Below are 22,388 nucleotides of genomic sequence, written 5' to 3' on the forward strand. Positions count from 1 at the left end.
TAAACTGGACAGGGTTCAGAGTAATTTCTCCCTTTACACATGGGTTGCTTGAGAATACAAACATGAACCTGTTTTCTTCAAGAGATAATATGCAAAGCAAGCTTGTTAAATCAGTGTTGGACATCAAGGAAAATTCAATAAAAAGAAAAATCCTTTAAAAAGGTCAAATAAAAAGTCACTACCTAATTCACCTCAATTGAAACTTTCTTCTTCCCTGGGAGCACTGCTGTAACTATAACACACCCCCATGTTGATGGCCCTGGGAGGCAGGCATGAAGCACGAGGCAGAAGGAAACCCTGTACAGAGTGTGGCCTGTCAGGCAGGAGTATATAGGGCACAGAAATTAGCTTCTTCATTCTCTGCTTCCTATTCCCTCCCTCACACGATGTCACGCCTGACGGTGGAATTTGGTTGAGTCACTTTCTTCGGAATCACAGCCCCAAAACTCCTGTGGACTTTCTACTCCCCTAGAGGCCTGGGGTCAAGGACTTGTTCCACAGCTCAGAAGTCTAGCACCTACATTTTGCAGAGGAGGAAACTGAGGCCCAGGGAGGGAAGAGGCACCTGGTCACAGGGGTGCCCTTGAGGACGGCCCCCAATAGAGGAGGGGGCTCTTGGCTTTCTGACCAGGCAGTGACAGTGGTGAATGACTAGACTGATACCTGGGAGAACAGTGGTTCTGTGTGGTGGGGGGAGGGGGGCAGGGGACGCTGAGCCTTGTGCTGCTGGCTCTCTCTTCAGAAGTGGCTTCAGGAATGTGGCCACTCATTTAGGGGAGGGGAGAGGGTCTATAGTCAGTCAGTCAGTCCCCTCCTGAGTCCAGCTGGGCAAACAGAGCTGGGGGGAGGGGAGGTTGTCAGGTTCCCCACAGGGGCTATGGTAGAACGTGACTAAGGACAGCCAGAACTGGGTGCCATTGGTGGCCCAGCCCTCAAAGGTTCAAGTTGCTCTGGCTCCTAAGTTGTATGTTGCCCCCAAAGAAAATGGGCACAGCATTCCTGGCTCCCAAGGGAACAACCCCTCTCTGAAGCTGCCTTTCCAGGATTAACAGTAAGCAGGATTAATGTGAGGCTCTGGCCTAGACCAGTGGCTCCCTACCTCAACACTTGGCATCTTGACTCGACCTAGTAAAACCTGCCTCCTAAACTTAAGATCAATTCCTGCTGGCTCTTTAGAAAAGAATCCCTGCCCTCCCTTCAACACACCAGGGCAAACTGTGGCGGCCCTCTTTCTATTCTCTCTGCTGGGAGGGCAACACCGCTGAGGGAGATGTAGAAGAGGGAGGTGCAGCTCCCCCACGGGAGGGTGAGAGAAACTCAGAAAGACTGAAAAACCTAGCCATGTTAGTTATTCAAGTTGAAGCCAGTTGCCTCACCAGTAAAATGGGAAGAGATTAAAGGATAAAGCGCCTAGCAGGATGCCTGGTAGTCAACATCAAGGACCAGTTCTCTTCTCCCTTTCCCCAATCCAGACATCTCCCACCACTCTACCAGCATCTAGTAACTCAGTGAAACCGTGGTGTTTTGCTCTTCTGCTCTGCCTTTGCCTAGGACACCTGACTAGTAGCCCAGCGTTTAGATCTAGGCATGGGGCTAGGTTGGGGAAGCCAGAAGGAAAAACCAGGACCACTGGTGAGGGGGAGGCACCCCTATGAATAGGCTGTTCCCTAAGAATGAAAAGAAGCCCCACCCCAGCCAGGAATGGCTCCATTAAGAAGGGACCCCGAGGGCCAGAAACTCCCTGGGGGAGTTTCTATGAAGGTGGGGTGGGGCAAACAGCTAAGAAAGGTAGGTCAGAGGTCAAGGGAAAAGTTTCCTCACCTCCCTCTGAGAAGCCCCACAGAAAGGGCCTCAGGGACACTCTGGCCTGGGGGGCTGAGGAGGGGTGGGGGCGAATTGCTCAGTTCTGGAAGCACTTGGCCAGGCCTTTCCCCAGCAATTGTACTCACCTGGGCATTCAGAAGCCCTTCAACCCAGAGCAAATGTGCCTGCTGCTAAGGGAACAAACGTTTATAGCATGCCTACTGTGTGTCAGGCTGCCCACACCCAGGCCTTACTAGCATCCACACTGTTTGGCAAAACCTGTTCATCCTGCTTGTTGGGACAAATTCCTAGGCAGGCGGCATGGCCTGCAGGTAAGACGTGTGGGAGCTGGAAGAACAGCACTCTATTTGTGTTCTTCACCCGGAAGCAGTACTACCAGCTGCAGGCCGGGGTCAGCAGCATCTTTTGGAGGCTCTTCAGTGTGTCTGGGCCTGCGGAGAGCCAGGACTACCAGGACTACCGGGGCCACTGCCTCCTGGAGATATCCCTCACCTCACCGTTCCCAGGACCCTGCTAGAAGCCCTTTGTCAGGCCACCTTGGTTTGGGAACAGCCTCTCCTGGCTTCTGCCCAGCAGACCCAATGGTTGAGGAGTGAGTGAAGGCTGTGAAGCAGACTCAGGAGGGCCTCTGCCCTCCCTTCAAGAGCAGGGGCCAGGAAAGGGGGAGGGGAACACAGAGCCCAACTCACCGAAAGGGGTCTTTGGAGGTGAAGTACGCTGGAACGGACAAGTAACTCCCCATCTTCTTCCCACACCAGATCAACAGACTCAATTGCAAACCCGTCTGGGAGTGCCTCAGGCCAGCTGCACACGGCCACCATGACAGGCCTGGGGCTCCTGGCACCTCTGGCTGCGGGCGGGCTGCCCAGTGCTCACCTCTCCCTTTGGAGCAGCATGAGGACTCTGGGCCACTCGCCCCCCGGCAGATGCCCGCAGGAGCTCATGGCTGGGACGGCTCCTTTCCAGTTCTTGGCAGCCTGGCTACGCATAAGCAGGCATTCCTGGGCAGGGGCCGGTGACTAGCTCAGAAGTGCTGCTGTCAAGTGAGCTTTCTTCTCCAGTCCCACCCCTGAGGGAGGGAGGGAGGAAGAGGAGGGGCTCCTCGCGGAACCGAGGTGTGTGGTTGGAGCAGCTATTAGGAAACAGACCTTGCAGGCAAGGGGTGGAGCTGGGCTGGAGGGAGGCTGCAGGCAGGCGCCGCAGACAATGACCAGACTGGCTGAGCTTCCATCCCTGAGCTCACAGACAGGCAGGGCAGAAGACATGGGGAGCACAGTTGCCCCCAAATGTCCCCCGCCTGACAAACAGCCCAAAGGACAGTAACTCTGCTCGGAGGTGGGAAAAAAGCGCAAGACTCCAGCTCCAGGCTGAGCCACACCCCCAGAAGGGGGGGCCTCTTGGGCAAGAGAGGCAGGTCCAGAGGCGCTCTGGGCTCCTGGCTCCCCGCTGACACCTGCCCTGTCCTGCCACTAGGTCCCCATTCATTCCTTCCCTCTGCCTGGCCTGGGATAGCCCCAGGAGCCGGCCAAAGAGGTTAACACTTCCACTTCAGGGCAGGGCCCAATGCAGATGAGAAAACAAGGCCCAGAGTTTTAAATGACACCTGACATTACTCCGTGTGCCAAGTATTGTACATGTACCCTTATTTCTCTAAGGCAGGAATTATTCCCACTGTATAAATGCGGACAGTGAGGTACAGAGAGATCAGGTAACGTACCTAGTGTCAAAGAACTAGTCAGTAGCAGGGGCTGGGATTTAAACTTCATCCGTGGGACTCCACCGCTTACAGCCCTGGGCTTCATTCTGCCTCTTAAAGAGGAGACAACTTACCCAAAGCTCTTCTGCAAGTACGAGAGTGCGCAGGGACTGGAGTCCAGGTCACCTGTTACCTCTCATTCATTCATTCCCAGAATGCAATCCATCGGTCCCAGTGGGCAGTGGAGCCTTTTTCACTATGTCCATGGTAACCATGCTTCTCAAAATGAAAAATAGGGCATGATGGTGGGTAAGGCCTGGGGTGCCTCTGGGGATGCTAGGCCTAGTACCTGGACTGGGGACTCACCTGAAGAACCCAGCTGTGGGGACAACCAGACCAGAGCCCACCATAGGGAAACCCCATGCCCCTGCCCAGAGGCCCAAGATAGGGAAAGCATGACTGTGGAGAAGACCAGGCAGGCCCAAGACCTCACTCTCTCCTACCAGGCAGCACTCCTCTCCAGCATCTCTTAATTGTGAACCACTGCAGAAAGTCTGTGGCAAAGGTGGTGGCTGGGTTTACAAGGGAGTCTTTTCCCATTCTTCCACTAACTGGGTGTAGAGACAACAATGAAGGTAAAATGATTTGGTTTGCACCCTGTTAATAAGCTAACATCTACTGAGCACTTAATATGTTCCAGGCCTTGTGTTAAGTGCTCTGCATTTGTTATCTATTATACTTAATTTGCCAACCAATGGAGTTGGTGCTATCATTCCCCGTTCAACTGATGAAGAAACAGAGGCTTAGAGGGGTTAAGTCACTAGTCCAAGGACAAATAGGTGGTAAGTGGTGGAGCTGGGTTTCAAACCCAGCTAAGTCTGACTCTACAGCGGGGGTTAGGGTACTTTCTGTAAAGGGCCACATAGCAAATATTTATGCTTTGCAGGCAGTACGGCGTCTAAGCTATTCGACTCTGCACTGTAGCACAAAAGGAGCCATGGCTGTATTCCAATAAAACTTTATTTATGGACACTGAAATCTGAAATTCATCTAATTTTCATGTGTCACAATTATTCTCCTCCTTTTCCCCCAAGGATTTAAAAACGTAAAACTCACAGGCCCTATGAAAACAGGTGACAGCCATAGTTTGACGACCCTTGCTCTAGAACCAAAGCACTCAGCCACTCTGTTTCACTGCCTCTTAAAGTGAAGAACAGCTTTTGGCATCTGTGTAGAACTCAGTCAGCCCTATCGACTGCCACAATACCCTCACACAGACATCCGCACTGGTCTGAGCACTCAGCCTGTGCCAGACACATGTATGGATGAATTTTAAGGCACACAACCATATTCAGTAGAACTGTGATTTCCCCCTCTTGGCAGAAGAAGGAATCGAGGCACAGAGAGGTTAAATCACTTGCCTGAGGTCAGCAAGCTGCTAAGTGAGAGATGGATCCAGGAATCAAATGCAGGCTGTCTATACTAGGCTCTACCACACTATGCTGGAGGCCAGCCTGGCCCAGAGCCAGACTGTCTGGGTTTAAGTGTGACAATCCACTGCACGTACAGCCCTTGGCACAGAGTCTGGAACACATTAAAGGTTGATAAATGTTGGCTGTTAATATCATTAAGACTATTGTTACTAGATTATGGACTAACTATGTGGCCTTCAGCAAGTTTCTGCCTCTGTCTGGGCCTTGGTTAGGTCTCTAAATACCTTCCAACTTCAACATTTTTCAGCCCTATGAGGCCACAGAGGGCTCCCTGTTTTCCTTGGATCTCAAGTGAGTTTAAACCCCTTGAGCTGGCCCTGAGGGCATCAGGATCCTGGCCTGGGGGCCCACACAAGAGCCAGAAAGGAAGTGAGTGGGTTGGGGTAGGGGGGATAGAACTCAGGATACTGCAAAGGCTGCCCAGCTGGAGAGGAGGGAGTGCTCTTTCTCCCAGCAGGCCAACCACTTCTCACCAAAAATCTATTAAGTTCCCCTGTAATTTGATCAGGTAAGAAGGGGGCCCCAAATTAAGTCTGGAACTAGCAAATTATCTGCTAATTGTACCCTCTGATTTCCATCTCATGAACAGAGTGCAGATGGAAGAAAACGCAAGCCACAAAGAGACCAGGGCCAGGGAGCACATGAGCTTAACTCCTCTTGACATTTCACACAGCTCCGCTGGAACAGTGGTGGCGCCGCAGTGAGTTGGTGTCTAGGAATGCATGCAGGAGGCTGCAAGCGTCCTCCTCTCCCCACACAAAGGACTCAGTGGGTGGGTGGGTGGGGAACTTGTGAGAGGACTTCCCCATGCCATGAAAACTGCCTCCCCCTGGAAGAGGGGTGGCTTTCTCCCCATGTTGTGACCTGAAGTGGAAGCTCCTCCCAGGTAGAATCCATCCGACCCCGTAAGTCCAGATTTCAGGAGGAACCTCTGAAGGTTTGACCACCAGATGTGATAAGCTGCTCGCTGCTCAGACCCAAATGTGTGGTTCTTCAGGGCCAACTTCCAAGAGCCAGAACCAGCAGAATTTGGAGGCAAAAGGTCACACTGGAGGCTCTATCCCCTTCCTGCCCTTGGAGATGGGCCTGGGTGGTCAGCTGCTCTTCTAGGTCCCAGAGCAGCTGGCAGGGTATTCAGCAATTACTGTGGCTCTGGCCCTGGACTGGCAGTTATGATAGGACAAAATGGCAGAAGTGCTAATCTCCTGCACATTTCACAAACTGGAAACCTGGTGGGAGCTGAGCAAACTGACCCTCAGAATCAGCTGTGACAGCAGCCTTTAAGGTGTCTGCAGGAGGCTAAAGAACAGGCTTCAAGGTCCACAGCCCTAGGTGCATGCTCTAGTGAGGAGTGGTGAATGAATACCCTACCTCTCCTTGGAGGAAGGTTCTGGACAATTAATCTGAAGCCCATGGAACTGTGTTCATGTGGGGCCCTTTATGGGCCAGGAGGACTCCAACCAAGATAAAGTGAGCATGGCCACGCCCACCTACTAAGCATTTTTCCTTCATCTGCTCCCTCCCTCTTCCAACTCACCTTCCCCACTATAGCACACAGTCATCTTTCTGAAATAAGGGTCCCAGCATTCCACTGCCAGAAATTTCACCTAGAGAAATATTCCTACAAATGTGCGAAGATGTGTTCAAGGATGCTCAGCGATCTGTGTGTCCATCAATTAAACCCCCCCCAAAAAAAAAACCCAACCCATTGCTGTTGAGTTGATTCCGACTCATAGCAACCTTAAAGGGACAGAGTAGAACTGCCCCGTAGGGATTCCAACGAACACCTGGTGGATTCGAACTGCCGACATTTTGCTTAACCACCAGGGTTTCCTCAAGTCTAATTAAAAAACCAAACCAAACCCACTGCCATCAAGTTGATTCCGACTTATAGTGACCCTACAGAACAGAGTAGAACTGGCCCAGGGAGTTTCTAAGGAGCGCCTGGGGATTTGAACTGCCGACCTTTTGGTTAGCAGCTGCAGCACTTAACCACTACGCCATTACTACTGAATCCTCGGTACCAACTCCTTTTTCTAATTGCTCACTATTCCATCATCTGCTGAGAATTTTATGAAGTAGTAAAGTCAAAAGGATTATACATTTACTCTTTCCAGGATCTCTTTTTCCTCCTTTCTGAAAACTCCATTTTTACTTGACTATTTTTTTTTTTTTAATAGATCCCAGCACCTGGAACAGCATCAGGTATATAGCAGGTATGGAATGATCCTTACATGTGTGGGCACATTAACTGCGAAAATACAGTATATATACTTACCACAATTTTTTTTTTAAAAGCAAAAAACAAAGCTGTAGGTATGGTGTAATGTCAGCATGTTTATTTGAAAAATACATAATAAAAAATACATATACACTAATTAAAAAAAAACTGCTAACTGAATTAATTCCAGAGCCTGTGCTCTTGATCTCTCTGCCAAATGAGATAACACACGGAAAGCAGTCAGCATAGTGCCTGGCACATTGTAACCTGTCAATAAACAAAAGCAATTATCATTTAAAACAAAACAAAAAAAAAGTTACTAATAGTTCCGTCACTGTACCAACATGGTTTTTCCCCTCCTTTGTTCAGTATCTTGGGAAATAATTTCTCTGGTCTGAAAACCTGTACCTATCACATGACTAGGTACCCACATACATCTGGGGTTTCAGTTCCCCTTGTCCTAGTTTCAAGTACATGAGCTGTAAAACAGGGATTGGACTCAATCTCTAAGGATCTCTCTTTCCAGACACCAAATTTTATGCTTTTCTCTTTCCACAATTACTGATTCCAGTGAGCGCCAAGGACTGTCTTTTGTCTGGCATTTGTTAACACTGCACCACATTCCAGAAGTACTGGACACTCACCTCCCACTCGAGAAAGCATTGACTAAGTGAGTTCTGTGAGCCTGACACTAAGCTGGGCCTGCTCACATTTAGTTCTTACAACTCTGTGAGGCCAGGACTGTCGTCTTGTTACATATGAGGGAACTAAAGCTTTGGAGAGGAGAAGGTGGTGTTCAAGGTCACAGGACTAGGAGGTGGAAGAGCTGGGAGATAAACCCGTCTTTGGACTCCAGGTCCAAGATCCTGTAAGCTGCCTCAAGTAACTACATCTTACACCTGTTATTTGACGTACAAAGAACTCTGGTTGCGCAGTGGTTAAGCACTCAGCTGCTAACCAAAGGGTCAGCAGTTTGAAGCCGCCAGCCACTCCACAGGAGAAAGATAGGGCAGTCTGCTTCTGTAAAGATTACAGCCTTGGAAACTCTATGGGGCATTTCTACTCTGTCCTATAGTGTGGTTATGATTCAGAATCGACTTGACGGCAACGGGTGTATATATATACATACACATATATTTTTAAGTTGATTTGGTGTTTCTGAAAGTATGGTCTAAGGAACAGTGGCATCAGATTCCCCTGGGATACTTGTTGAAAACGATCAGAATAAAGAGAAACAGGACCAAGAATCTGCATTTTCAACAAGCCCCAGTATTCCTGATGCACTCCGAAGTTTGAAAACCAAGGCTTTACTCTTCCCAAGTGCTTTTTCACTTGATTCCATTTTCTCTTACACTAACCCAGAAAGGTAGACAGGGTAGATCGCTATTAGCCCCTCTTACACACAAGGCAGTGAAGGCGCAGAAAGGTTGTTCACCTTCTTATTCTGGATGCGGCTTAACAAGTAAATGTTTGGTTGTTGACTTTTTTTTAAAGCCTTGGCTCCCTGGGGACTTTAACCCTTCCTGGCACTGTTCTTACACATCCATAACTCCCCGTGGTAGCTGCCTCTCTCTTTTCCTCAGTGACATTGTAGTAGTGCCCAGGGTACTAGAGAGAAAGGTAGCTCCAGAATATAGCGTCATCCCATAAAAAGGCCACCTCTGGTACTGAAACATACATTTTAAACATACACAAGGGATGACATTAGCCAACTTTAGAAATAGTTGGTGCTGCTGTCAGGAGCTAGTGCTATTGATGGAAGTGGAAAGGAGCAGCTCCTGAATCAAATCGAGATCACTGCAGGGCACCCTCAGGAAGGCTTGGTCGGACACTGATGGACACAAAGAAGACCCAGATCCCAGCCTGGCATGAGGTACTTGTTATTGTTAGGTGCCGCTGAGTTGGGTCTGACTCATGGCGACCCTCTGTACAACAGAATGAAACACTGCCCAGTCCTGTGCCACCCTCACAATCGTTGTTATGCTTGAGCCTATTGCTGCAGCCATGGTGTCAATCCATCTTGTTGAGGGTCCTCCTCTTTTTCGATGACCCTCTATTTTACCAAGCATGATGTCCTTCTCTAGGGACTGATCCCTCCTGACAACATGTCCAAAGTATGTGAGACACAGTCGTGCCATCCTTGCTTCTAAGGAGCATTCTGGTTATACTTCATTCTTTTGGCAGTCCGTGGCATATTCAGTCTTCTTCACCAACACCACAATTTGAAGGCGTCAATTCTTCTTCAGTCCTCCTCAATCACTGTTCAGATTTCACATGCGTATCACGCAACTGAAAACGCCATGGCTTGGGTCAGGCGCACCTTAGTCTTCAAGGTGACATCTTCGCTTTTCAACACTTTAAAAAGGTCTTTTGCAGCAGATTTGCCCAATGCAATGCATCTTTTTAGTTCTCGACTGCTGTTCCATGGGTGTTAATTGTGGATTCAACTAAAATGAAGTCCTTGACAACTTCAATCTTTTCTCCGTTCATCGTGATGCTGCTTACTGGTCCAGTTGTCAGGATTTTTGTTTTCTTTATGTTGAGGTGCAATCCATACTGAAGGCTGTGGTCTTTGATCTTCATCAGTAAGTGCTTTAAGTCCTCCGCACTTTCAGCAAGCAAGGTTGTGTCATCTACATAACGCAGGTTGTTAATGAATCTTCCTCCAATCCTGATGCCCCATTCTTCACATAGTCCAGATTCTCAGATTTTTTGTTCAGCATACAGATTGAATAGGTATGGTGAAAGGATACTACCTTGACACACACCGTTTCTGACTTTAAACCATACCGTATCCTCTTGTTCTGTTCAAATGACTGCCTCTTGATCTATGTACAGGTTCCTCACGAGCACAATTAAGCGTTCTGAAATTCCCATTCTTCGCAATGTAATACATAGGTATGCATGAGGTACTATGGGTGAGAAACATGCTGGCAAGAGTTCTGGAGAAAGAATTTGTTAGTACCCCTCCAGCACTGCCCTGGGGAGAAGGGATTATATCCCTTGGGGGGGAGAAGGGATTATATCCCTTGGGGGGAAAAAAAACAAGGCAAATCAGCACAGTGGGTTGCCACAGTGAAGAGGCCACGCCATCCCTTGAAACCCTATCTTTGGTGCTTTTAGACTTTAGATGATATTTATAGGCTGAGGTCTTATTCCATTTCAAAAGTAAAGCTCTTGCCTGGGAGGATATTGTAGAGCAAAGAGTTATTTATGACGTGTCCTGGAAAGGCTTTATACAAGTGCCCCAAAGAGGAAGGTGGTCATTCAACAAAGACACTGTCGCCCAACAGATACTCTGCTAAGCTCTGGGATACAAAGACAAACTAGATATGGCTCCACCCTTAGAAAGTTTCATCCTTTAAGAGTGATGCTAATTGTATAAACAAATACTAACAGGGCTCTAACTGGCATGAGGAGGGTAATACAAATGGAGAAATAGCCTCCTTTGCACGGTGGGGAAGGGTAGGGTGAACTTGGGGGGTTCCTCCGTCGAGGACGGGATATATCACTGAATTGCACAACATGTGCAAATGCACTGAGGCATAATAGGGAACACTGTGCTCAGGCAACAGTGAGCAGGTCCGTAAGATGCAGCACAGGGCATGTGAGGGGAGTAGCCAGAGAGGAGGTTAGGGTGGTGGGAGAGGGCAGGAGGCAGACCACCAAGGGCCATGTCCACCAGGCTAAAGAATAGCCCACTGAAAGTGAAGAGTTACCAGAGGTTTTTAAGCAAGCAGAGGTTCCCAATGAATAAATGAACATAAAGCCTGAAAAACGCGAAAGAGAGCGCTGGTCTTCAGTTGCCAGTCTGTCTCCCTGAATGGCTGGCTGAGGATTCATCCCCATGGAGTCTGCTAGCCAAGAAGTGTGCACCAAGAGCCCAACTGTGTCTCTGTCCTTAGGCCACATCTCTACTGAGCTATTCATTTTAACAGCTGAGATTTGTCTATAAGGGCCATAGGCACCTAAGAGTAGGATTGCAACCCCCTGTAGATAATCGTTCCAGTGTTGCTCCATGATACTAATATCAGAAAATTCAATGCTTAACACTCAGTGTAAAATGCTCTCTTCACACACATTTTCTTCTCTTGGCTGCATCGGACACCTGAGCAAATCTTCTAGCAGTGCCATAAGAGCCCTGGTCTGGCAGAGAAGACCTAAACACGTTCCCTGGCTAACAACTAGCTTGTTATGTGATCTTAAGCAGCAAACCATTATACTTCTGTGGGCTTCAATTTCTTCCTCTGTAAAAAGGAGTTATGTGAGCAAAAAATTTCTCACCAGTGGGTCAATGCCGAAAGGAAGAACTATGGTCAGAAGGCTGGCTGGCAACCATTCAGAGACCTCTCCCAGGCAGGAATCACCTTGGTGAAGGATCCTAATCGGATCTGGTTTTTGGCCTTGTAGGTCCAGAAACAGGACTTCTTAGTGCCAAAAGAAACCCACTGCCATTGAGTTGATTCCAACTCACAGCAATCCTGTATGTACCAGAGAGGTGTAGATATTCTACGATGGTTCCATCCTAACCATTTATCAACCCCACTGTCCATTTATGAATTTACAATAGAAACCAGAACACCCATGTCCTTAGACTTTTCCCGTTATCAAGGGCTCCAAGAAGCTGAACTATGAATCAAAAGGTTGCTCTGTGAGCATGGACTTAAATAAAGGGAAATGACCAGCCACTAGAGAAGTTTCATCCTGGTAGTGGTGTGTGCACCAGCCGAACCAGCCCTGCCTGCAACAGAGAACCCTCTTCTGGTGACCAAACCTAGATTCAGCATCTTTACCTAGACACACCACTGATTTTGTCTCACTGACTTTTCAATTTCTGTTCCACTGCTGTTGACTCATTATTTATACTACTGATTTTAAACTAATTTTTTTAATTGAAAAAAATCATCACTTCTTTAGATATGTGTTGTTGTTAGATGCCATCAAGTTGGTTGCAACTCATAGTGACCCTATGCACAACAGAACAAAATACTGCCAGGTCCTGCGCCATCATCACAATTATTGCTATGTTTAAGCCCATTGTTGCAGCCACTGTGTCAATCCATCTCATTGAGGGTCTTCCTCTTTTTCACTTACTTTACCAAGCATGGTTCCTCCTGATAACATATCCAAAATATGTGAGACGAAGTCTTCCCATCCTTTCTTCTAAGGAGCATTCTGGTTATACTTCTTCCAAGACAAACTGGTTCGTTCTTCTGGCAGCCCGTGGTATATTCAATATTCTTTGTCAATACCGTAATTCAATGGCATTAATTCTTCTTCAGTCTTCCCTACTCATTGCCCAGCTTTTGCATGCACGTTGAAGTGACTGAAAATACCATGGCTTGGGACAGGCACACTTTAGTCCTCCAAGCGACATCTTCACTTTTTAACACTTTAAAGAGGTCTTTTGTAGCAGATCTGCCCAATGCAATCCATCGTTTGATTTCCTGACTGCTGCTTCCATGGGCACTGATCATGGATCCAAGTAAAATGAAATCCTTGACAACTTCAATCTTTTCTCTGTTTATCATGATTTTGCTTACTGGTCCAGTTGTGAAGATTTTTGTTTTATGTTGAGGTATAATCCGTACTGAAGGTTGTAGTCTTTGATCTTCATCAGTAAGTGCTTCAAGTCCTTTTCGCTTTCAACAAGGAAGGTTGTCTCATATGCATAAAGCAGGTTGTTGATGAGTCTTCCTCCAATCCTGCTGCCCTGTTCTTTTTCATACAATCCAGCTTCTCAGATTATTTGCTTAGCAAACAGACTGAATAAGTATGGTGAAACAATACAACCCTGACACACACCTTTCCTGATTTTAAACTACACAGTACGGCTTCGTTCTGTTCAAATGACTGCCTCTTGGTCTATGTACAGGTTCCACAAGAGCACAATTAAGTGTTCTGGAATTCCCATTCTTTTGCAATGTTATCCATAATTTGTTATGATCCACACAGTCAAATGCTTTGCACAGTCTGTAAAACACAGGTAAACATCTTTCTGGTAGTCTCTGCTTTCAGCCAAGATCCATCTGACATCAGCAATGACATCCCTCGTTTCACATCCTCTTCTGAAGCTGGCTTGAATTTCTGGCAGTTCCCTGTAGAGGTACTGCTGCAACCGTTTTTGAATTATCTTCAGCAAAATTTTACTGGTGTGTGATATTAATGATATTGTTTGATAATTAGATATGTAACAATCACCAATTCACATATAATTCAGCCCTGAGAGACATCTGCCTCCCTAGTAGCTAATAACAAGTGACTTATGCTCACAAGTGCACACTTTGGCCAAGATCTTGTTCCTAGTGCTTGACATGATTTCACTCATTAAACCCTTACAATAACACTAGGAGGTAGGCAGTGTTAATATCTCCATTTTATAAATGAGGAAATGAAGCACGGAAAGGTTAAGTAACTTGCTCAAGATGTATAGCTAATAAATGGCAGAACCAGGGTTTGAACCCAAGCCATCTGGTTCTAGAGACTGTACCCTTAACTGCTACACAATACTGCTCTCACTGAATATAGGTTAGTTTAACTCAATGAGGACAAACTTCATTTCCAAGTTCTTTGAGAGTCGCCAATCTATCTACCACCTCCCCACTCCATATATCACCTATAAGTAAAAGGTACTATGTATTACATTTTTTCCAGTCTATACTTCATGGGCATCTATAGCTAATGCCAGCCATAAAGCTTCAAAGTTTTCTCAAATTAAAAACAAACCAAAAAAAAACCCACTTACCGTTGACATTGGAATTTTTCAGATTTTAGGTCAATTTTTTACACAACTAGTTTGGGCTGGAGTGGCTGAACTCACTTTTCTATCAACTCTCTCCAGAAGGTAAACCAAAAAAACCAAACCCAGTGCCGTCGAGTCGATTCCGACTCATAGCAACCCTATAGGACAGGGTAGAACTGCCCCATAGAGTTTCCAAGGAGCGCCTGGCGGATTTGAACTGCCGACCCTTTGGTTAGCAGCCGTAGCACTTAACCACTACGTCGCCAGGGTTTCCCTCCAGAAGGTACACCAGGGCCTTTTCCTGTTTGGGCTGTACTTACAGAGAAGCAGAGCTCAAGACTTGCTGCTGGAGAGGACTCCTGGGAAGCCTCCCTATCTGCTCCTCATTGTGGGGTTGTTCTTTGGGGGGCAGAAGACAAAGCTTTAACTTATCACCTCTACACTTGCAGGCAGTCTGCCAAAATGACCAATGACCGGAACTGATCGTTCCCTGCCATTTACAGTAACTGCAGCCTTGGTGGCTATAAGGGAAGGCTGTGGGAAAGGGGAAGGGCGGGGGAAGGCCTCACTTACATCATACCTCTTGACCAGCTCTGGAAATTCATTCAAGAAATATCCCTCCCATGCCAACTATGTGTTCAATGGGGACACAATGAGGGGCAAAAAGTCCCATGGCCCCTGAGCTAGTTATGCTTACAGACTATTAGAGGTCTTAGATGTCATTAAGGAGATGATCACAAGAATGAATGTGAAATTAAAACTCCAAAAAAAGCTTCAAGGAAAGGTCTATGAAAGCATAAAATGGGGGATGCGACCTAGTTTTCAGGGGCAAGGATAAGTATTTTGCTGAGATATCCAGGTAAACATCTGAAGGGTGAAAAATTATTTTTGCCTAACTAATTAGACAAAAAGAGAGAGGGGGCATTCCTAACAGAGGGGACAGCATGAACAAAGCCCCTGTCAAGGGGGAAGAGGGTGCATTTTGGGCCCTGTGAAGAGCACTGAGGCTGGAGTACAGAGAACAGGAGGCTATGGAGACGGGGGAGGCCACACCACAGGGAACTCTGTAGTTGGCCTTTACCCAAGAACACTGGAAAATCATGGAAGTGTAAAAGTAAGGAGAGATGCAATCAGATATATATATATATATATCATACATACATATACATATAAAGATCACTCATGCAGGCTGGTCTGTGGAGAATGGACTGTGGGGTGCCAGAGTGACTGTGGGGAGACAGAAGGCTACTGCAGTGGTCCACATGAGAGATGATGGTAAGTTGGAACAGGTGGTGGTGGGAGAACTGTAAAGAAGTGCATGTGTTAAAAATATCATCTGGACATAAACCTGCCAGGCTTGGATATGGAGGATGAGAGAGAAGAAGTATCAAACAGAACTCCAGGTTTCTGGCTTGGGCAGTGGGTAGGTGGTGGTGCCATTCAAAGGGTAAGTTACAGTGGGAGAGGAGCCAGTTTTGGGGAGAAGAGCAAAAGTCCAGAGCTGTTGTCTAAGGTGCCTGTAAGACACACAAATGGACATGTCAAGTTGACAGCAGGACTAGAGCTCAGTGAAGAGTTTCGGGCTGGGGATATTTATATCGGCTCATCAGTGTGTAGAGGACAACTGAAGCCACAGACGTGGGTGAGACTGCCTACTGAGAAAACAGAGCACGCATCTTTAGAAATGACAATATCTCAGCAGTGGATAGAGGAGGTAAGCAAACTGGCACTTCAAGAGAGGTGGAAGGAAAATCAGGACAGTATGGAATGTCATGGAAGCCAAGGGAAGAGAAGGTTTCAAGACTGACAAACACACTCACAATGAATCATCTATACTATGAGCTGGAATCGACTCGATGGCAATGGGTTTTGTTTTGTTTTGTTTTTTAGTATTAACTCCTAACTGTAGCCAGGGGACTATGCTAAGGGCTTTGGCTACACATCAGATTTAACCTGCCTAACGATCTTTTGAAGGAGCCCTGGTGGCACAGTGGTTAAGCTCTTGGCTGCTAACCGAAAGGTCGGGAGCTCGAACCCACAAGCCACTCAGAGGAAGAAACACGTGGCAGTCTGCTTCCGGAAAAGTCACAGCCTTGGGAACCCTATGGGGCAGTTCTACTCTGTCCTATAGGGCCTCTAAGAGTCAGAATTGACTCGAAGACAGTGAGTTTTGGTTGTTTTTAACAATCTTTTGATGTGGGAGCCATTGTTTCTACCTTTTATAGATGCACAAATTGGCAAAGAGGTTTAACAGCTGACTCAATGTCAGGTGGCTGGTCAGTGGTGATGCTGGGATGTAAACCCAAGCATGTGACTCCAAACTCTTATTCACTTTATCTACTATCTCTAATGCAGTTCTCTCAAACATGTAAGACTAGGACTGAAGAGTCCCCAGTGGCCTGACCGACAAGACTGTTCTCTGGAACACTTCTAAGGGAAAGTTGTTTCAGGGAAGTGACTTAATGGAAGCCAGGCTGAAGTCCACTTTAGGACTCTCCATTTTATTACCTGTTGCCAGCTGTCTGAGGGAGCCAGTTAGGGGACCAGGCTAGTATATCAACTCTGTATCCCTAACAGTGCCCTTAATATAGCAAATGATGGTCAAAATTATATGTGGACAGTAACTATGTAAGAAGCACAATGCTGCCATGTACTGCTGTTAACCCTTCACCATTATACCATCCTAATGTTTCCAGAGAAACTGAGGCCCACAGTTTCCAAGGAACTTGCCCATAGTTACACAGTTATGCAGTGACTGGCTCAGCTAAGTCTCAAACCCAGGTCTTCTGGCTCCAAGTTTCCACTGAGACTTTCCTGGGAGTGTCAGTAGAAAGAGGACCCTCTGGTGAGCCAGAAAGACCTGAATTCAAATATCAGCGTTGTGTGACCCTGGGCAAATTACTTTGCCTTTCTGGGCCTCCTACTGCTTTAGTATAAAATGGGGGTCAGAGGGTTATTGTGAGGACTGAATCAGATCATCTTAGTGAAGCTCCCAATACAACGCTTAATAAATATCAGTCATTCATTCTTGGCCCTACCCGACATCTCTTCATTTCTGCCCTGGATAGAGCTGTAGGGCTTCTACGTGGTCTCAGTCCTCTATTCCTAAAGAACAGAGTAGGATCAGGGCACACTGAAGACCACATGCTGCTGCTACATCCTAGGAGTCCCACTCTGTCATGTTGGAGTACCTCGCTGGAGCAGAGGAAGGACTAGGCAGCTGTCCTTTCCCTCCTCTGGCAAGCAGGCCTCCGCCCCGTGTTCAACAGCCAGCCTTAATGACGCTGGCTGCCTGTTTCCTTAGAGATAAACTGGACAAATGAGCAAACACTTTCCGGAGAAAGACACAGGCAGAATCAAAAGCTTGGGTCAAGAACTGCAGCAGCAACATCAACAGTAGAACAGCAGGTGGCAGGGTTGCTCCAGCGACTTCCACACCAGGAGATGGGGACCCAGGAGAAACTGAAGAGCACTTTTATTGACACTTCATAGAGTTTATGAAGCCTTTGAGTCAATACCATTCAATGTTATCTGATATCACCAGTGTGTGGCAGGCAGAGTCAGCGTTTTTACTGAGTCTCACTGAAGTTAAATGACTTGCCCACATTCAGGAAGGCAAAGAGACTATTGTAAGCAAAGAGTCAGAATTCCTGGGTTCAAATCCCAGGTATGCTACTTACAAGCTCTGTGACTCTGAGCAAGTAACCTCCACTTTCCTATCTGTAAACTAGGGAATACCAGTAATACATTTACTGGGCTGTTATAGGGATTAAATGAGATTATGCATGTGAAATGCTCAGGGCAGTGTCTGGCACATAGCAACCACTCCACAAACAGCACCTATTACTGTAATTCTAACATGCTTGTTGAGTTGGGGGTGGGGTGAGAAAATACGGATTTCAGCATCACAGAAAATACCCCGTTGTCAGTTAGCCTATTACATCACAGTCTCTGGCTGCTACGTGTGTCATTTCTTCACCAGCCTTCCTGTAGTCACAAATTTAGCGGAAATAGACTGTTGCCTGATGAAGTGACCACAGCCTTCTATCTGCTAGAGCCCATTTTCAGAGCACAGTCATTGGCAATTACTTCTCAAAAGAGATATCACAAACAGTTTGTGCTCCCAATCCTGAGAAAGGAGGCCTGGAACAGCTCCTAGGAGCCTTAACAGTGGTGGAGTTTCCCTCTGAAAATGATGTTAGGAATCAGGTCAAGCAGTACAGACCCTGGTTGGGCCATAAAGACTAACAGGGCAGCTTTTCCCTCCTCCTTGGCAAAGTACCACCAATGAGGGCGAAGGGACCATCGTCAGAAAACCTGTCGAGGCTCTTCAGGTTTGCAGATGTGCCAAAAGGCCAGGTCACCATTCACATCTGTACAGTTTATCCTCAGCTACAAACAATGGACACTCCAGCTGCTTTCCTGGCCACCCCAGTGAGAGGGGGCCAGGCCAGACAGCATCAGAGAGAATGGTCCCAGCTGTACAGTAAACGGCACTGCTCAAGGAACAGGAAGGCCACAGGTACTCATAGTCCAAACAGGCCTGTCAGGAAGGCTGGGGAGAGGAAACAGGAGGGCTGGCTAGCCACGGGTGTAGCAGATCAGAAGGATCCTGGCAAGGTGCCCAACTGCACCAGCATAGTTAAGGACTAGGCTACTTTTCCAGGAGGTTTGTCAGCTGGCCTGCACTATATAGTTCCAGGCTCCTGCCTTAGATGGTTTCCCATTGCACTGAGCACCTGAGAACTGGGCAGAAGGCTATCAAAGGCAGGATTATGGATGTGGCTCCAGACAGGGGGATGGGGTAGCGTAAGGAGGAGGCAAGGGGAGGAGTTTGGGTGGAACCCCAGCAATTTCTCTATTCAATATCCAGCCCCACCCTGTGACTAGAAAAACAAAGGTGTGGGGGCAGGGGAGAAGCAAAGCCATTTCCTTTACCGTAACTGGAGCCTAGCTGGATAAGGGCAAGGCTGGAAGGGGGCCATGAAGGATGAATTTCTTCACGGAAAGGGAAGGGTCCTGTTTCCAGCAAGCTATACCCAGACGCTCTAACCTTGTCAGAGTCACAAAGGAGCTGCGGTAGAGGAAATCTTTAGACCATTCAGGCTGATGCTCCAAGCTCCTCCTAACCCAGGTTACCTCTGCGGTCAAACAAATACAGTCCTTACCAAACCTGAAGATCTTCCTCCAATGTGGGCGAAGGTCAGACTGACTCCAAAAAACAGCCAATCTCCCAGGGGTTAATTACCAGGCTCCACCTGAGGGTACCATGTCATCTACTTGGACCTTCTGTGGGCAAGTTCACAAGTCAGGAGATGGGCTCCTTCAACAGTCTCTGTCTGCTAGGTGAAGCTGCAGATTGAGCTGATGCCCTACTTCTCCTACAGGCATGATCTTTGCTTTAATTGTGCCAGAGGAGTTCACAATTGCCCTAAATCTCTGAGGCTCTGCGTCAGATGACCAATGAGTATGTGATAAGAGAGATAATGGGAGGTGCATATAGATAAAACACTGTAGAAGAACAACAGCTACTGACTATTAGGAGTTTGCATTCCCTGGGTAATGCAAATGGTTAAGTGCTTGTCTACTAGCTGAAAGGTTGGTGGTTTGAACCTATCCAGAGCCATCTCAAAAGACAGTACTGGTGATCTGGTTCTGAAAGGTCACAGCCATGAAAACCCTATGGAGTAGTTCTATTCTGCACACTTGAGGTCACCATGAGTCGGAATTAACTTGACGGCAACTAATATGTTTCAGGCACTATGCCAGGCATTTTATATAGGTTATTTCATTTAATCCTCCCCAATAACCTTGTGGGATGAGTAGTATTATTATCTCCATTTTACAGAAGCACAAAGAAGTCACCAAAGGTGAGTTAATAAGATACAAAGCCGGAATTTGAAAACAGGCAGTCTCATTCCATAGTCTGCAGTCCTTAAACACCACGGTAAAGGGTGGTGCAAACACTTAAGCGCTCGGCTACACACTGAAAGGTTGACGGTTCAAATCCATCCAGAAGTGCCTCGGAGGAAAGGCCCGGTGATCAAGGTGCAGGTGCACACATACACACACCGCAGCGCTCTCCAGCAAGCTAGCATCCGACCAGACCTACAAACGAGTTAAGATCGCAGTTCTAAGTCCAGCTCTTGCCGTCCACGGCCTGTCTGCGTGACCCTGAGCAAGTCCTTTCAGTTTCAGGCCTTTCATCCTTGATGTGCAAGGGTTATACTGTATACTAGATGGTTCCTTCTAGTACTGAAGTTCTTTAATTCAAGGAAAACGCACAAGTTCCAAAGACTAGGTTGTTTTACCCCCTCCTGGCTTACTTTAGATAGGGAAAAAAAACAAAAACATAGGAGCAGGAAAACACCAGGAACAAATGTGACTATCTGGGTTGAATGCTAACGCAAGACCAGGTCTGGGAACTCAAAGAGTTGCGCTCTGATCCTGCCCACCAACTTCAGATGTAAAATCAAAGGGATAAACGAAGGTTTGATCTGTAAGATCCCTTATGGTTCTGACATGCCTGATCTTATCATACGAAACCACACAAAAAAGGCAGAATCAACTTCTTCAGGAATAAAGGAGGAGGAACCAAGGCAGCCAGATCCACAGAGAAGAAAGCAGAGTTCAGAGTTAGAGCTGAAAGGGCAGAACAATGCTCATTCCTCTCCAATCCCCCTCTCAGAGGCCAAATCTCTCCAGACCAACTCCCCGTGTAGCTCCCAGGGAGAGGCAAGAGCTTAAAGGTCAAACCAAATTGCTTGCTATAAGCATAGGGGATGCTTCAGGATAAGAGCTGTGTGTGGGAGCTGGAATCCATGGCCCATGGTGCCTGTCTACAGTTCTGTCTCAGTCTCAAGACAGAAGCACAGCCCCACCACTTCAGTCCACTGGGGCCAGACATGCCCACCCAGCCTCCAGAGTGAACAGCCCCATTCATTCCGCAGACACTGAATGACTACGGGCCAGGCACTGTTTTATGTTCCAGAAAATACAAAGATAAGCTCCTACCCTTGAGGATTCCAGTCTTGTGGGGAAAAGGGATAACCATTCAGTGGCACCTACCATGTGTCGGGTGCTTTGCATATACCATTTCATTCAACCTTATCAGGTCCATGAGATTATCAGCATTTCTTTTTTTCCAGATGAGGAAAGGGAGACTCAGATGGCAGGAACAAATCTGACTTAAAATTCTGCGTTCCTTTCACTACACCAGGCTGCCTCAAAACAATAATCTAAGCTCTATAATAAAGTAAATAACAAAAAGGAGGAATCCAGGGAAGTACCCTGCCGTGAAGAAGGGCTAGCTGCAAACAGCCCTTGAGGTGCCTGCATTATCGGTAGTGCAGCCATGGGAAAGTCACCTTTTCTGGGCCCTGGTTTCCTCACCTATAAAATGAGGGTGCTGGGCAACCCTAAGGAGCCCTGGTGGTGCAGTGGTTAAAGCTACTGACTTCTAACCGAAAGGTCAAAAGTTCGAAACCACCAGTGGCTCCATGGAAGATGCTGTGGCAATCTGCTTCTGTAGAGATTTACAGCCTTAGAAACCCTGTGTGGTCCTGTGGTCACGGAATAGACTTGACAGCAGTGTATGTGGGGGTGGGGAGCAACCCTGGGCAGGGCTTCTCCCATTTCCCCATCCTGCCTCCAGTTGTACCTGGCCCATTTGTGGCTCCTCCCCACTTGAGGGTCATGTTAACCTGGCCTCATAGAGGCCACATACGAGGTGTGCCCAGTATTCTTCCTCAGCTCGTCCTTTCCCTCAAATGAGATTGAAATTCTCAAGTCAGAAGCTTGTTTCTGTATTTTCCCAAACATGAACTAGGGCCTGGCCTATAGTGCACTGGAAAAGACAGGAGGATAGGCCCACTTACCGAAAGCAAGAGCTGTGCCAGGCTTCGTTGACAGTCCTGTACCACCTCTGGCTGGGAGCAACATGGTCCCCACAACCCCGACACCTCCAGGCATCTTTACCTGCACACAAAACCAAGAGGTTGAGGCCCAAAGAAGCAGGGGGCAAAGGGGCAGGATTCCTACCATGTAATATAAGACTAAGTGACAGAATCTCATATCGAAGGAATCTCATCTGCCTGTGCTAGAAGGCCAACTCTCTCCTCCACGAGATCCCCGATAAGCACTTCTCCAGCCTCTCCAGGGCCAGGGAATTCATGGCTTCAACAACAGTTTCATTCCTTTTTTTCAAAAAGCTGGTTCTTTTTTTCTACTGAGACAAAACCTGCCTTTTCTTAGAACTTTTAGCCCTTGCTTATAGCTTTTTAATGTCAACTCTTGCTAACGACTATTCCTAGCTAGCCCCAGACACTCCTCTGGGTTAAACATGTTATTTTTTTTACTATTTCTCAAAAGCCCTGGTTTTCAGATTGTCTATCATCTAGTCGAGGAGCTCAT

General features: G+C 47.2%; 1 protein-coding gene across 3 annotated transcripts in view; it reads right to left on the reverse strand.

The window, feature by feature from the left end:
• LIMK2 (LIM domain kinase 2) overlaps nt 1-22,388 on the reverse strand; it is a 76,983-nt gene that overhangs the window by 27,553 nt on the left and 27,042 nt on the right. For 2 of the 3 annotated variants that reach the window (XM_049866208.1, XM_049866210.1), the window contains exon 2: nt 21,854-21,953. In XM_049866208.1, the coding sequence (XP_049722165.1) occupies nt 21,854-21,953 (100 nt within the window). Of the gene's footprint in view, nt 1-2,513; nt 5,777-21,853; nt 21,954-22,388 lie in introns of those variants that run through there. The other variant, XM_049866209.1, reaches the window with a different exon arrangement.

This window comes from Elephas maximus, chromosome 22, assembly GCF_024166365.1.
Source record: "Elephas maximus indicus isolate mEleMax1 chromosome 22, mEleMax1 primary haplotype, whole genome shotgun sequence".
NCBI classification, from domain to species: Eukaryota; Metazoa; Chordata; class Mammalia; order Proboscidea; family Elephantidae; genus Elephas; species Elephas maximus.